The 13,555-nt window shown below is 37.2% G+C and overlaps 1 protein-coding gene across 3 annotated transcripts in view; it reads left to right on the top strand.

Moving 5' to 3' along the window:
* DIP2C (disco interacting protein 2 homolog C) overlaps positions 1-13,555 on the top strand; it is a 142,740-nt gene that overhangs the window by 84,952 nt on the left and 44,233 nt on the right. For 2 of the 3 annotated variants that reach the window (XM_010712402.3, XM_010712401.3), the window contains exons 26-31: positions 487-567; positions 4,117-4,240; positions 5,868-5,989; positions 7,781-7,892; positions 8,004-8,113; positions 10,853-10,983. In XM_010712402.3, the coding sequence (XP_010710704.1) occupies positions 487-567; positions 4,117-4,240; positions 5,868-5,989; positions 7,781-7,892; positions 8,004-8,113; positions 10,853-10,983 (680 nt within the window). Of the gene's footprint in view, positions 1-486; positions 568-4,116; positions 4,241-5,867; positions 5,990-7,780; positions 7,893-8,003; positions 8,114-10,852; positions 10,984-13,189 lie in introns of all 3 variants that reach the window. The other variant, XM_031553857.1, reaches the window with a different exon arrangement.

The raw sequence follows: 13,555 nt of genomic DNA, 5'->3' as shown, positions 1-13,555 counted from the left end.
GAATCTAATTTGCATATATGGTCTTGATTTTATTTATTTATTTTTTTTTTTAGTTATTATTTTGATTCTGTTTCAATTCAGCTCTTTTGGGAGCTTATGTGAATAATAAAATTAACTAATGCTGAACTGTATCTGTCTATATATCTATATGTGTATTTATAGTGAGAAAAAGGAGTAAGATTAAGAACAAAAATTGTGCTTAAATTCTGAGAGATTAGTAAGAATTTCTTTATTGTTTTAAAAGTATATGTAGAATTTATCACCATCACAGCAGTGACCTAAGTTCCAGAGAGGCCTCTATTGCTGTGTCAGAACACCTTGCTATAAATGTATGGTGATAAGAGAATCAATTCATGTTTAGTGTTTCATAGTTATTGACATAAAACTTAGAATATAAATAGGAAAGATAAATTCACAAAAAATAAATGTGTTTTTTAAAGCTGAAAAATTATTTAGTGCCATGACTGTAACTCTTCTTTCTTTTAGTTCCTCTTCCTCTCAGAAGTTTTACAGTGGAGAGCTCAGACCACTCCTGACCATGTGCTTTACACACTACTTAACTGCAGGGTAAGCAGTGCAGACCAGTGCTCTAACAAGCTGCAGTGTGGCAAATGACATGCTGGTGTTCCAGCTGCACCTGCTTGCACTGTGTCTGGACGTGGCTCTTTCTGTTTCTTTTTCCATTAATACCCTGCTGCTATATTTATTATCCATGGAGGCAGAGAGGAAAAGAGAATAATAATTGCCAAATGTTAAAATACAGATTGGTTTTGTATCTTATACAAATCTTACACATTTCTCATTTCTTTTTCTACCACATACATATGGGTGAGCTGCAACTGCAAATCTATTTCAATACTCTTCATTCTGATACCAAAGAGTAGTTCTTAGTACTGCTCACAATCTTAGTTTCTAATTTGAAAAGCACAAGCTTGGTGAAATCAAAGCACTTTTTCTACATAAAGTGATGATTATTAGTTTTGAGACTGGGCCATCTGCAAGGAGATGCAAGAATAGGGAAAGGAGTTAAAGAGAAGAGATGTGTTCAGAATCCAGCCGGGTCTGCAGAGGATCACTTGTGCATCTCTCTGCAGAGCTTGATGCCAGCCTGCCGTAACATTTCATTGACTATCAAAAATGAATGACTTCGTATCAAAAGGTACAGAGCTCAAGTTTACTGAGAATGGATGTTGACAGGCTTCCTAGACAACTGTAGATGACAAATCTGTAATTCCCAAGACCACTGAAGAGCAGGAAAGCCTGATTTCAAAACACCCTGCCTTAGTGCCTACAGACATATCTGTCAAAACTGGGAAACGTATCTAGTATGTGAGGGTCTTATGGAAAGGAAGGGCTTGAGATATTCACCTGTGCCACCTGGAATAGCTGGCATTTGTTCTTAGCCCGTATGGTCCCTGAACAACGTAGGTGGTACAATAAACCTCCAGCAATTTGTGAACATCTGCTAGATGACCAGTTATTGTACTTACAGGATATGTTCCCATAGCCCATATTACATTGGTGGTATGGAAGTTCAGTTTGAGGCTACAAATGACTCATTAAGCTAATTTGTTTTAATTCAGAGCAGTAGTTAGTGTTATGTGAAGATTTCTATTTTTTACAGACAATGGTGAAGTAGTAATTTAGTCATCTGCAACAAAGCAGAAAAGTTGAGAGAGAATGCTGTTCATAGGTGCACTGTTACAACGTTGAATTAGTGGATTGTTCTGTCCTGTAAGTGAGGAGCAGAGATGCTATGAGAAAGATACCATGCTGTCCCGTCTCCTCCACACAGGCTGTTGCTTTTCAGCTCTAAGTAATGCCAGACTTTGCCTGCTGGCACAAGGGTTCAGACAGCGGGAGGGAAGGATACAATGTGGAGAGTGAGGATTAATGAAATAATTGATTGTTCCTTAGAAGTGAAAAACAGTTCAATTTTGAGATTCAGTTTCTCTACTCCTTTAATACTCCCAGTGTGGAGTATGTCCTCTTGTGAAATTTGAGAGATTTGTTGTTTTGTGGAGAGATTCAGTGTCTAATGGAAAGAAGTGACAGGGCTGGTGAGTTTTAGCCAAAGCAAATTTTATTACCCATCTTGAATCTTAGTTCTTTTGTAATTTTTCCCTCTTTGTCTATCTTGCATCTTCTATGTAGACACTGTTCTCAAGCATCCACACATCTCACAGTTGATGACTAATGGAAATTCACTGAGATCAGAGATTTCCTGTAACCCAAGCATTTTGAGAAATTAAATTTCTAACTTAGCGCAGTGCCCTGTTTTTATGGTATGGGTTTCAGGTATGAAACCCAAAGGGAACAGTTATCTCTGCTTACCCACGATTCTTCACCAACAGCAGAATTCTTCCCAGCACTTCGTATAAACACTGCCTTTCTTCCTGTGCACCTGCAGCAAGTGCCAGAGTTCTTAAATGAACTTTGCCCAAATATACGTGATTTGCAGCAATTCCCTTTCTATGTCAGTAAGACTTGTGGTTCTGGTGTATGTGGGGAAGCAAAAGGGTCCATCTCCCCATGACTGTTGAAGCAGAAAATGTCTTGAAAGAAGAAAGTGAATACAAGTACATTCCTACTGGAATGTCTACTGTGAGCGACTACTCAGATGTTGGATTGTTTTGGCCACGTTTAGGGCTGGTCATGGTGTCATTAGAAAAAGTTTTCTTAGTTGAACTATCCAGAAAACAAATTAAAATCGCCTGAAATGCATCTTTTTTTCCTGTTATCTTGAGCTCTTTCTTGACAGTGTTTGAGGTGTGACATTTCTAAATGCCAAGTGGTGCATGATAACATGCTGTGACCCTATTTCCAGATCTTTCTCCAGCTGCTCTCTCTCCTCTCTGAAGCTTGTGAACAATATGTGCTGTGGTGGTATGAGGGATAGTGCTGATGAATAGAAATCAGCAGTCAAGCCAAATCCGTAGCATTTCTTGCCCTGTTTTAATATAATTCAAAGAATATTTCTGTAAAACAGAAGACCTTATTACTATCACGATACAGTATTTTTTTGTGTTGCATTACACTTTTGATGCACTGACTTCTTAGAAGAATATGTTAGCTTTTTTTTTTTCTATCTGTTTATTCATCTTCTCTTTTTCAAGTGCTTGTGATATGTGCTGGATGTATCAGAGCAGTGATAGAGACTGAAATCCTCTTTCACCCCAGAGGAGGTACAGCAGAGCATCCCTTTCCCATACTGCCCTATCTCTTTACTCCAGCCCAGACCTGGCCTGACCAGCTCTAGCAGCAGTCAGTCTCCTGGTTGCTCATTCATTCTTTGACTTCTCTTCAGAGTTGTGAGCTCTTGCAGTGAATTCTGTGATACATACATATATATATCTCTGTATGTGTGTTTGTATGTATGCATGTATTTATCTCTTCAGAGAGTGCAAGAATTCAGTTTAAAACACTGTGTCTGTTTGATAATTTTGAGACGGTGCTATCTTAATTGCCAAACTCTGTTGTTTTTTTTTGTTGTTGTTGTTTTTAATTTTTTTGGCTTACTGACCAGAGTTATTTAAATTCAATAAATGTCTTTTCTCTTTCATTTATATGCATGTGCTTAGCTTTCGTTCTAGACTAATTCTCTTCCCCTGTCACAAAGTATTGTTTTCTCTGATGCCTTTTGTCTCATCTTTGAAAGTATTTCCCCTGTGCCATTTGGCTTCATTCCAAGATGCAGACAATGAGATGCAATTTTCAGGATTACTCTCCACAGATTCTCCAGATTGCTGCAGAAGACCACAAAAGCACTTTCCTGGCTGTAGCAGGAATGCTGCATGTGTAGCAAGAGGAGTACGGTTTATATGATCATGACATTGGCAAGCTACTGTGACTTCCTTGGTTAGAAAGGCAGTGCTTTTGAGGACACTAAATACAGGGAGAGGAACGGAGAATGTTCCTTTCCTTGACAAACATCCTTTTTCTCTCCAGCTACAGTTTGGCATAAGACTGAAAGTTTCCTTATTTAAGGTGACTGTGTGACATACTGTGGCTTTAGGAAACTGCAGCACCTCGTCCAGTAGTTTCTACGCTGCAGAGGAGAACAAAGATCAATGCAGTGCATTGTCTTCTGTGACGTTTATCTTTCTTCCTGTGCAGGGAACAATAGCCAACTCATTAACATGTGTCCAGCTACATAAGCGAGCAGAGAAGATAGCTGTCATGCTGATGGAAAGGGGGCATTTGCAAGATGGAGACCATGTGGCTTTGGTTTACCCACCAGGTAAAGAACCATGTTCAGCACCTTGATGCTCCCAAAAGTTTTTCATGAGCCTTTAGAACAGTGCAGTGCATGTGTTACCAGCCTGTGAACCAGATGAACTGGCAATACACAAAATGTTTGTCGTATGTGCATTTCTCTGAACTTAGTCAAATGTATTTTAAAGATTTTCTTTTCTTGTATGAGTATGAACGTAGATACTATATTCTATGGGTTCATATTAAGTGGTACTTTTAAAACCCCTTTCTTATAAACATTCACATCTAAACAGTAATTCACTTCTTTGCCTTTAGTTTGCTAGAAACACTGTATTTTATGAGCCTGTGGTTCTGCTAAAATATTCCATCTGCTGAGCGTTCTTAGGTTCACCTGTCAAATTCCTGTTTGAAAGTACTGCATTTCATGAGGATAAAGCAGCAGTACCTGGGAAGTAATCAACCTTATTAGAGCAAAAATATGATAAATAGCAGATGATTAAGAAATACCCAAAAATAACAGTATTTTGTGTATATGTAACCTACACAGCTCTGTGGTTTGAATTTTTCTACTTTGACATAAGGACTTTAAGCTTGTATTAACCAGTACCATCTTTGACATTTGTTCAAAATTATTTCTGATCTAGTACTGCTCTTTTATCTTTAACATTTTGTATGTCTTGATGAAATAAAGAGTCTCCATTTTAAGTCTGGATTGTGATATTTCAGTAAAAAGGGACTGCAAGATGATGGTTAAATCATTATCATTTTTAAGCGATTTCTCAATGGTTAATATGAGGAAACCTTTTCCACAAAAGAAATGTGTGTTTTAAACGTAAGGTTTTATGTCATGCTTTTCACTTGCCCTGCACAAATCATACTATCAGAAGAGCAGTAAACCTATCTGTACTCCAGATCTATTTCCAGTGGAAGAGTAAAACAGTCCCCATTGTTATCTTGGCACAGCCTGCGTACAGAACGAAAGAACCATCAAACAGAAGTCACAGGGTCTTTATGCTATTGTCAGCTCAGCTTCTTTCTGTGGCCTGAAGTGTCCACAATCTGACACCTGCAGTCAATATTTATATGGAGGAATGCTTAGTTTTATGTTAGGAGCAGGGATTCAAAGCCAAGGCTCCATTTTTGATTGTGAAATTTCAGGTAGATAAGTCAAAGCTGTATGTCTGAAGTTAAAAATGGCACGAGAAAGAAAATGTCTAATAAACCTTCAGATGTTCCTTATACAACTGATAGGAACAAATATAGTACTCCCTTGTCCTTTTGCTGGGACACCCCCCTTCTTGAAACTCATTTGTGTGTAAATGGAATTTAGAAAGATAATTCATCTGTAGAAATCAGTCTTTTTACCAGTTACTTCCTGGTCATGTAAGTAGAGCTCACCAAAATGATGATATCTGGCTTCAGCTTTGTGTGTTGTCACTGGTTTTTCATGCTCAGGAGAACAGTGCAATTGAAAGTAATCAGTGAAGCTGAACAAATACTGACAAGGGACTGAAAAAGAAGTCTGTTAAAGGACTTAGTCACTCATTTAACCTTCTGAGTTGAATCCCAAATAATATTTATGCTGACATAGATGTCTGTGATTAAATGATTTGATTTTCAGGGGAGGATTTTTGTTTTTGTTCTTCATGCAGGAATAGACCTGATTGCTGCATTTTATGGTTGCCTGTATGCAGGCTGTGTGCCAATAACAGTTCGACCTCCGCATCCCCAGAACATAGCGACAACGTTACCTACTGTGAAGATGATTGTGGAGGTGAGCAGGCATCTGAAAGTGCACAAGCAGATGAAATGTGCAGTGGACTTGTGTCCTAGTGGTCTAGTATTTGGGAACAGTATGAATGGGTTACTTTTAAACGGGTGATGTTGGGTGATGTTACTGTTAAATGAGTGATAATGAGTTACAGTTAAATAGGTGATGTTATAGATTGAAGAGTTGTACTCCTTCCAGAATTCCAAGATTTCAGCGTGCTTCACAGTCAATGCTATTTGACAGCATGCAACTTCCTGACTTCCACAGTCAACGTTTTACTGCAGTCGTGCTACACCGTCCAGGAAATTTAACAATATGCCAAACGTGGTAGGGTTCCCCACCTGGCAATGCTACGCTCAACATCGATAAAAGTCCCAATGGAAAAGCTTTTCCCAATGGAAAGCTTAGCTTGGCTCATGCTGAACTCTGCAAACCCAATTGTTTTGCAGTTTGAAGCAATTACAAAGTTATGTTGTGAAGATATTGGTTGGTGGTTCTATTTTTGTATGGGGAAGTATTACTCTGGCTTTTTATTTAATACTTTATTTTGGTATTTTGGCTTCATCTGATCACATTTTATCTTTGATGCTCATAAGTAATTGCGTTCCTAATCTGTTGAATGGAATTCCAAATTTCTGAAATAACAGAAGTTGAAACAAATGTGATTTTATTGATAATTTCAACTAGAGATAGTTATAATTTGGTTCTTTCCTCACTGTATCAGATGCCTCAAAATGTCAGTAGAGGTATGAAAAAATGGCCTTTTGTCTTCAGGATGTTTGGTGTTTTGCCACTTGGCGTTTTTAAACATCAGCTGTTAAAGTCATGTAAAAGCTGTTAAAGTTGTATAAAATGAATTATATTGTTTCTCTCGTTTCTCCTTTGATGTCTAATAGACCAACCAGGTCTGACTTGTTTCTCACTGAATAAAGTAGGGCAGGTATAAGCTGACTTGCAAGCATTGTCTCTTCAAGACATAAAGACTGACTATAAATAAAATATTGGACATTATTAGTGATATTAATGCCAGTCTTAAAAAACTCTCAGCTCTGTTTTGCACATTTTTTTTTTTTTTTTCATTTTGGAGAGGGATGACGTTGTGGAAATTAAAATACTGAGTTTTTATAATCAGAAAGAAATATTCTTGTAGTTGCTACTAAGATATTTTTTTTAATGGATCTAAAAGGAGAGCAGCTTCAGCATGTATCATCTAAAATTCAGAGCAGATGGTAGTTACAGTAAATTCTCCATTTCTTAGTGGAACTTGCACAATTTTTGGTCTAGAGTTACTTTTGACAGTATCAGAAGAATTCCCAATGCTTTATCACTAGCACTAGAATCAGGAATATATGGGTAACATAAAATTGACTAAAGATAGTAAAAATGCTCATATAAATGTCAGGCTAGGTTTTGGTTTATGTTAAAACATTGTTTATAAACCAAGATATATTATCATGATATAGGAAGTGTTCTGGTCACAGTCTTCTGTACTGGCATCCTGGGTTGATAAGTGATCTAATGCACTGGAAAAGTTGCATTCTCACCACTAAGGTGCCTTTAGTTTCATTACAATACTCTGCTCAAAACGCGATTTTAATGTAATTTGTAAAACTCATATGGCTTTGTCTGCTTTGTGAGCTGAATTTTTTGTGACTCTTTTCACCTTCTGATTAGAAAATATAAGACTAATATATCTGTGTCCTATTCTGGCATAAAACAAATCATGGTCTAACTCATTTTTAGAAGAATTAATCAGCATCCCATTGTGTTATTCTTTGTTTGTTAAATTTCTAGGTGAGCCGCTCTGCTTGCTTAATGACTACACAATTAATATGTAAATTGTTAAGGTCGCGAGAGGCGGCAGCAGCAGTGGATGTCAGAACGTGGCCTCCAGTACTAGATACAGGTGAGTGCCAAGGCTAGGGCTCTGCTCTCTTTTTGTCATTATTTGTCAAGCACTGAGAGGTCTTTCTGTCACTGGAGTAAGATACGTCCATTCATTCTTTATTTTCACTAGATGACTTGCCAAAGAAACGGCCTGCACAGATCTACAAACCTTCAAACCCTGAAACGCTTGCTTACCTAGACTTCAGTGTCTCCACAACTGGAATGCTAGCAGGGGTAAAGGTAGGAGCTTCTTTTAACAGTTGGCATTCCTGCTCCCATGCCTGGCTGGCAGGTAGTAAGTACATCGCTGAATATTTGTAAATTCTATTGATTTTTGGTAATAGAAGTTGAGTTACTTCCTCCCTTACAGTCATTATTTGATTACTTTAAATTGGCTTTATTGGCTTTTCCATACTACTATCCAGCGTGCAGGAAGTTTTTAGCTTCTGCTCCAGCATGCCTGCAGATAGCCTAACGGCTCATCTGCCTGAAACATTCTTTAACAGAAGCATCTATTCATTCTATTTTATGAAGGAAATGAGATTTGGTCATCCCTCTTCTAACTTGCTCCAGTGCCCATCTATTGTTTGTTCCTCATTGCAGCCTAACTGTTGGCCATTGGTTTTGAATATTCTCTTCTTCATTTAATTGTGGGAACTGTTACATTTCTGGAATATTTACCTTGTACAAGATTAATGTAATCAGCAAACAATGTGTTTATGTATTTGCTTGATAAGCTTTGGCATGTTGAGCTCTTTAAATCTCTATTCTGACGTTTCCTCCAACATTCAACACAGTTTATCGAAGCTGATTTTTCTGGCTTGTAACACGTGAAACCAACAATTCTATTGTTGGTTTCAGCAATGCACAGGCAGAGGTAAAATTCCTCTCATATTATTTATCTGTTACTTCCTTACTCCTATTTGTTGCATATCCAGGGACTATGATGACTTTGACATCATCCATCTATTTTCAGAAACTGTAAACAAACAAAACTATAAAAAAGAAAGCATTGTTTACCCAGTTCTTTGGTGGAAAATTTGAAGCACAAAGTGAAATGATCTGCCCAAGGTTGACTAATGGCTAAATGGCTGAGTGGGCTTATGTTATGTATCAGACACTCCTAGAAGATTGATATCATCTAACTTGAGACGATGAACCACTATACTTACTAAAACATGGACTAGTCCTTGGACTCCTCAGTAGTCAACAGACAGAAGCAGAGACTTTCAGAGTGTAATTCCTTTGGTGTATTTGAAACATCTATTTTTGAATGGAGGTGAATGTCATTTAAGTCTTCATTTCCTCAACAGGGAGTCTTAAATGATTGTTTGAGACATACTCATCTATATTAAATCAGATCTGAATTCCGTCTTATCAGACCTGTAGAACTGACTACTAATGATACAAAGTCAATATTGGGAGAGCTTTAAAGATAGTCAAGGCTAGGGCAAGGTGAAGAATTTAATGTGGCTAAAAGGAAATACAGATAAATATCTCATGGAATTCTTGATTAGCCCCAGATATCATAAACCTTTCAAATTGCTAAATCAGCAAGTTTATATAAATAGTGCCATCAACTAGATCATTGCCTGTGATTAATTAATTATGGATGGATCACCAGAGGCCACAAGGCTTGTCATAATGCAGTGGTGATTAATCAAAAACAATGGCTAAACAATTTACATGGCTTCTGGAAAGCTGTTAGATGTTCTATAGTCACTTTGGAAGTAGTAAATTCCGCATAGGTTTACTCTCAGCTTTTTCCCTAGCTTGCAACCAGTAAGGTGTAAAAAATCACAGAATAACAGCAGTTGTTTTCCCTCAGAGTTCAGTTTAATCCTCTGTGGAAAAAAAATGATCTTGATTGAGCTAGAGAAGAATTAATCTCTTCAAACTGCAGTCATTCACAGTGTGGACACATGTTTTGATCTGGTCGTAGTGCATCACTTGGAGCATGTTCAGCTTCAGTTATGGCATTCACAGACAGCAGAGTAAAAGTCACATCTTGACTGACTTTATTCTCTTTATTAAGGACCAAATAAATTTTACCTATCAGGTGCTTGATCTCCTCCACTGACTGTAATAGTGTTTAAGGAAACTATGCCAATATGTAGCAGAGATCAAAGGTTAGATGAATTAAATCCTATCTAAGCTGTCCTTCTAACACAGGTGTGCTTCTGGTTATTAACAGAGAGGACAAGGATTAAAATAAGTTATTGTGTTCCCACTGTAGTTTGAACTTCTCACCCAGAATGGGTGAGTCTGTGGGAAACATCCTAACACAGTAGGTGTTGTCAGTAAGGAAATTTAAAATTACTAGAAAGAGTGCATCAGAAAAATACCGTTTTGATGAGTGTTTTTGTTTCTTTTTTTCATTGGCTTTATCTTGGAGAGCTCTCAAGATTAAACAAAGAAACAAAAAGCCTGTTTCTCAGCTAGGAGCTGGTTAACAAGAATGTTTACTGTCTATTGGACGCTGCTGAATGATTTGCTTCTTACTACCATTTTGCATACAAAAACCTCTCTAATTTAAGAAGTGTATTGACAATATTCTGTCTTTATTGTATAAGTAAGTACGTACTTTGAAATATATGACTGAAGATCAACAAAGTACTTCAAATTACATTCGTGTCCTGCGGTCATTCATTCCTTTGCTCCTCCAGAAAGTTTAGCTCATTATCATTAGGTTTGCATACAGCTTGGAGGACATCTTCAAACCACACACAGCTTTCTCCCTGAATCACTTCAAAATTATCATTTTTTCTGTCTCTCCATCCCTTTCATGGTTATTTGGATGTCCTCTTAAAGGAAAGTTTGTTTTCTTAGTTATAAATTACACGTGTATTTACACTGAGCACAAAGTCAATATCTGTTTTCTTCATCCTGTAACTGATTTAAACACTTAGGCTCAGTTTGGGAATGAGTCTTCCAAATGGTATAGTTGATCATTTTAATTACTTTTCTATTGTCTTTCAGATGTCTCATGCAGCCACTAGTGCCTTTTGTCGTTCTATTAAGCTGCAGTGTGAGCTTTATCCCTCCAGAGAAGTTGCTATCTGTCTGGATCCTTATTGTGGACTTGGGTTTGTCCTCTGGTGCCTCTGCAGGTGAGGTTTCTCCTCAACCTTTTAAAATATCACTTCCATTGTACTATAACACAACAGTCAGGATGGGAGGAACGGATGGTACCTCTGGGACTAACACAGGCAATTAGAATTGCCAGAAGCTGTATGGAGAATGCTGTATGGAGAATACACTTGCCTTGAGTGGGACACGGCTGTAGGTATTTAAGGCTGAGGAGTGCAGAGCATCAGCATGCCTGTTCATCGAACTCCTGCTGTTTCCCTGCTCTCTCCACCAAGTCTGTCTAGTTTTATTTGATGAAGACAGTACTCTATCAAGGTATCTTTTAAGGAAGTGGCTTCCTGGTTTCCTTTTTTTCATTCTGTAATCCGAAAGCACAAGTGGATACTGGGAGACTTGCTCATTTGTGAGACACATGGATGCGATTTTTTTATAGAGTTGTCTAAGAGTTTTATTACAGAAGGTACTTCTATGGCAACAGCAAAGCTATAAAAAATATTTCTAGTTAAATGTGAATCAGCTTTTTTTATGAAGAGGAAATTTAGAAATTTAACAATTCTGTCAATCTTTACACTCCAGGGAGGTTACAGTTCAGCACTGAAAGCAGTTCCATTGATTTTTTTTTTTATTCTTCTTTTGATTTTTCTATGACAGCTGAGTTGCTGTAGAGGCAAAAAGGGCAAGGTATGGGAATGTTAATGGAGCACAGTTTTATGAAGACATATTAGAGGCTGCAGTAGTCCAGCATCTTTATCCATGGAAAGTTCTTTGGTATTAACAGTACTGCTGGTTTTAGTTACTGAAATTAAGATAACCCAGGGGCAATAAAAGTGCTGCAGCTCTGGATAAGCATTTTACCAATTTAATAAATATTTGAAAGAAACATTCTCTATGAACTGCTGCAGCAATTTATTTTCAGCAAGTATTGTTCATTTAAAAACACTCTATTGGCATTATCATTGCCCTTGCCTTTTAAAACATTTGTTATTAAGTATGAAGTGGGCCATTTATTATCCTATTCATTCTTGATCAGTAGTCCTTAATTTAAACTATATTTGCCCTAATACTATTTTTTGTTTTGAAAAAGTGTTATTCCAATTTCCTGGTTTTGTAGTACAAAAATACTGAAGATTCAAAAAACATTTCTACCATGTTGAGATTTTAATTAAATAACTCTATAAATTGATTTAAAAAAAAAAAATGTTTTGAAGTTAGCTGCATATTTATTCTATAGATTCATGTGTCAGCACTGTTAGGCCTTTCCTGTGCTGAGCTGTCAGATTCACTGGCAAAGCTAAATCTGCTGAGATGCATTCAGTGAGTTAAGACCATGAAAGGACTGTAGAGTGCTATGGGACAATTCAGCTAAGGAGAATGGGGTAATGTGTAACATGGAATATCCAGTAATAACATCTATGGAACATCATTATATAACCATAGAACACAGATAAATGTTGATGTGCCAAAAAACTGAATATGTTATGGTGTCTGCAAAACTCATCAATACATAAATTGTTTATTCTAGAGAACAGTATTTGGAATGAGCAAGCATTTGCTGCCCATAGGTCCTTACCAACACTGATAATGTCAGCCTTTTGCAGACTTTTGACTATGAACAAGGCAGCAGGCCTCTGGGAGAAAGAATCAAGCTCTGTGGTACTCTGTAAAATAGAAGATTTCATACCATTTTCAAAGATAAGGAAGGAAAAGAAGGAGCTGAAGGAACAGAAATCAGGGCAACACTCTAATCTTGTGAACCGTTGTGTCAGTCTCTTCTTTGTCACTGATTCTTCTCCTGTAAAATCAGAAAGATTGCAGGCTGCTTGAACTGTGTCTGTCATTTGGAGAAAGCTGACATCAGATACGGCTTCATTAATTCTTCTTGCAAACTTTATTTCCATTTCATTACTATTTTAGAAATGGATATTATTTGATGTGTTCTATAATAGCAAAAAAATACATCCTGGAGCTTATTAGAATCTTACTTTCTCTAACTTAAAACTTTGCAACTTAGCATTTTAATCTTTGTAGTTTGGCATATCAAAATACTTTCCAACGTTTTTCAGCCCACATTCTACCTCAGAGGATTCTACTGGAAAGCTAAGGTTGTCTGTCACCAGTCCCATTAGCTAAATTAATACTTCTTATGGCACATGGAAATGAAGTAAGATCTTCAATTTTTCATCAGCTGTGGGGTTTTGAGAGTTAAATAGGAACTTTTTGTTTTAGGAACCCAGCAGGAAGAGAAAGCAACCACTCTACTGATTGCAGTTAAAATGAGGAGTACATTTGAATCCCTTTGTTAACTGGACTGAAGGAGGCATTGACTGAGCAATGATAGAAAAACTAATGTTTTGACCTCATTGTAGGTGTTTAAACATTGTTCTGGCCTGCTCCTATGCAGTGTCCCAGAATGTACCAATCTGTGAGGTCAAAGCTGCTTAGGAAAGTTGTTGTAGCATGGAGCCAGCCCTTTGGTAAGTTTGGAATATATTGCATAGTTTTGCAAAGTTTTTTTTAATTTATTTATTATTTTATGGCCTAAAAGGTATAAAATAATAAAGAAAAGAAACCTTGCAAAGCAGAGCAATACAT

This window comes from Meleagris gallopavo, chromosome 6 (genome assembly GCF_000146605.3).
Source record: "Meleagris gallopavo isolate NT-WF06-2002-E0010 breed Aviagen turkey brand Nicholas breeding stock chromosome 6, Turkey_5.1, whole genome shotgun sequence".
In the NCBI taxonomy this organism is placed as follows: Eukaryota; Metazoa; Chordata; class Aves; order Galliformes; family Phasianidae; genus Meleagris; species Meleagris gallopavo.
The sequence above is the reverse complement of the archived record's forward strand: the minus strand, read 5'-3'. Positions and strand labels throughout refer to the sequence as shown.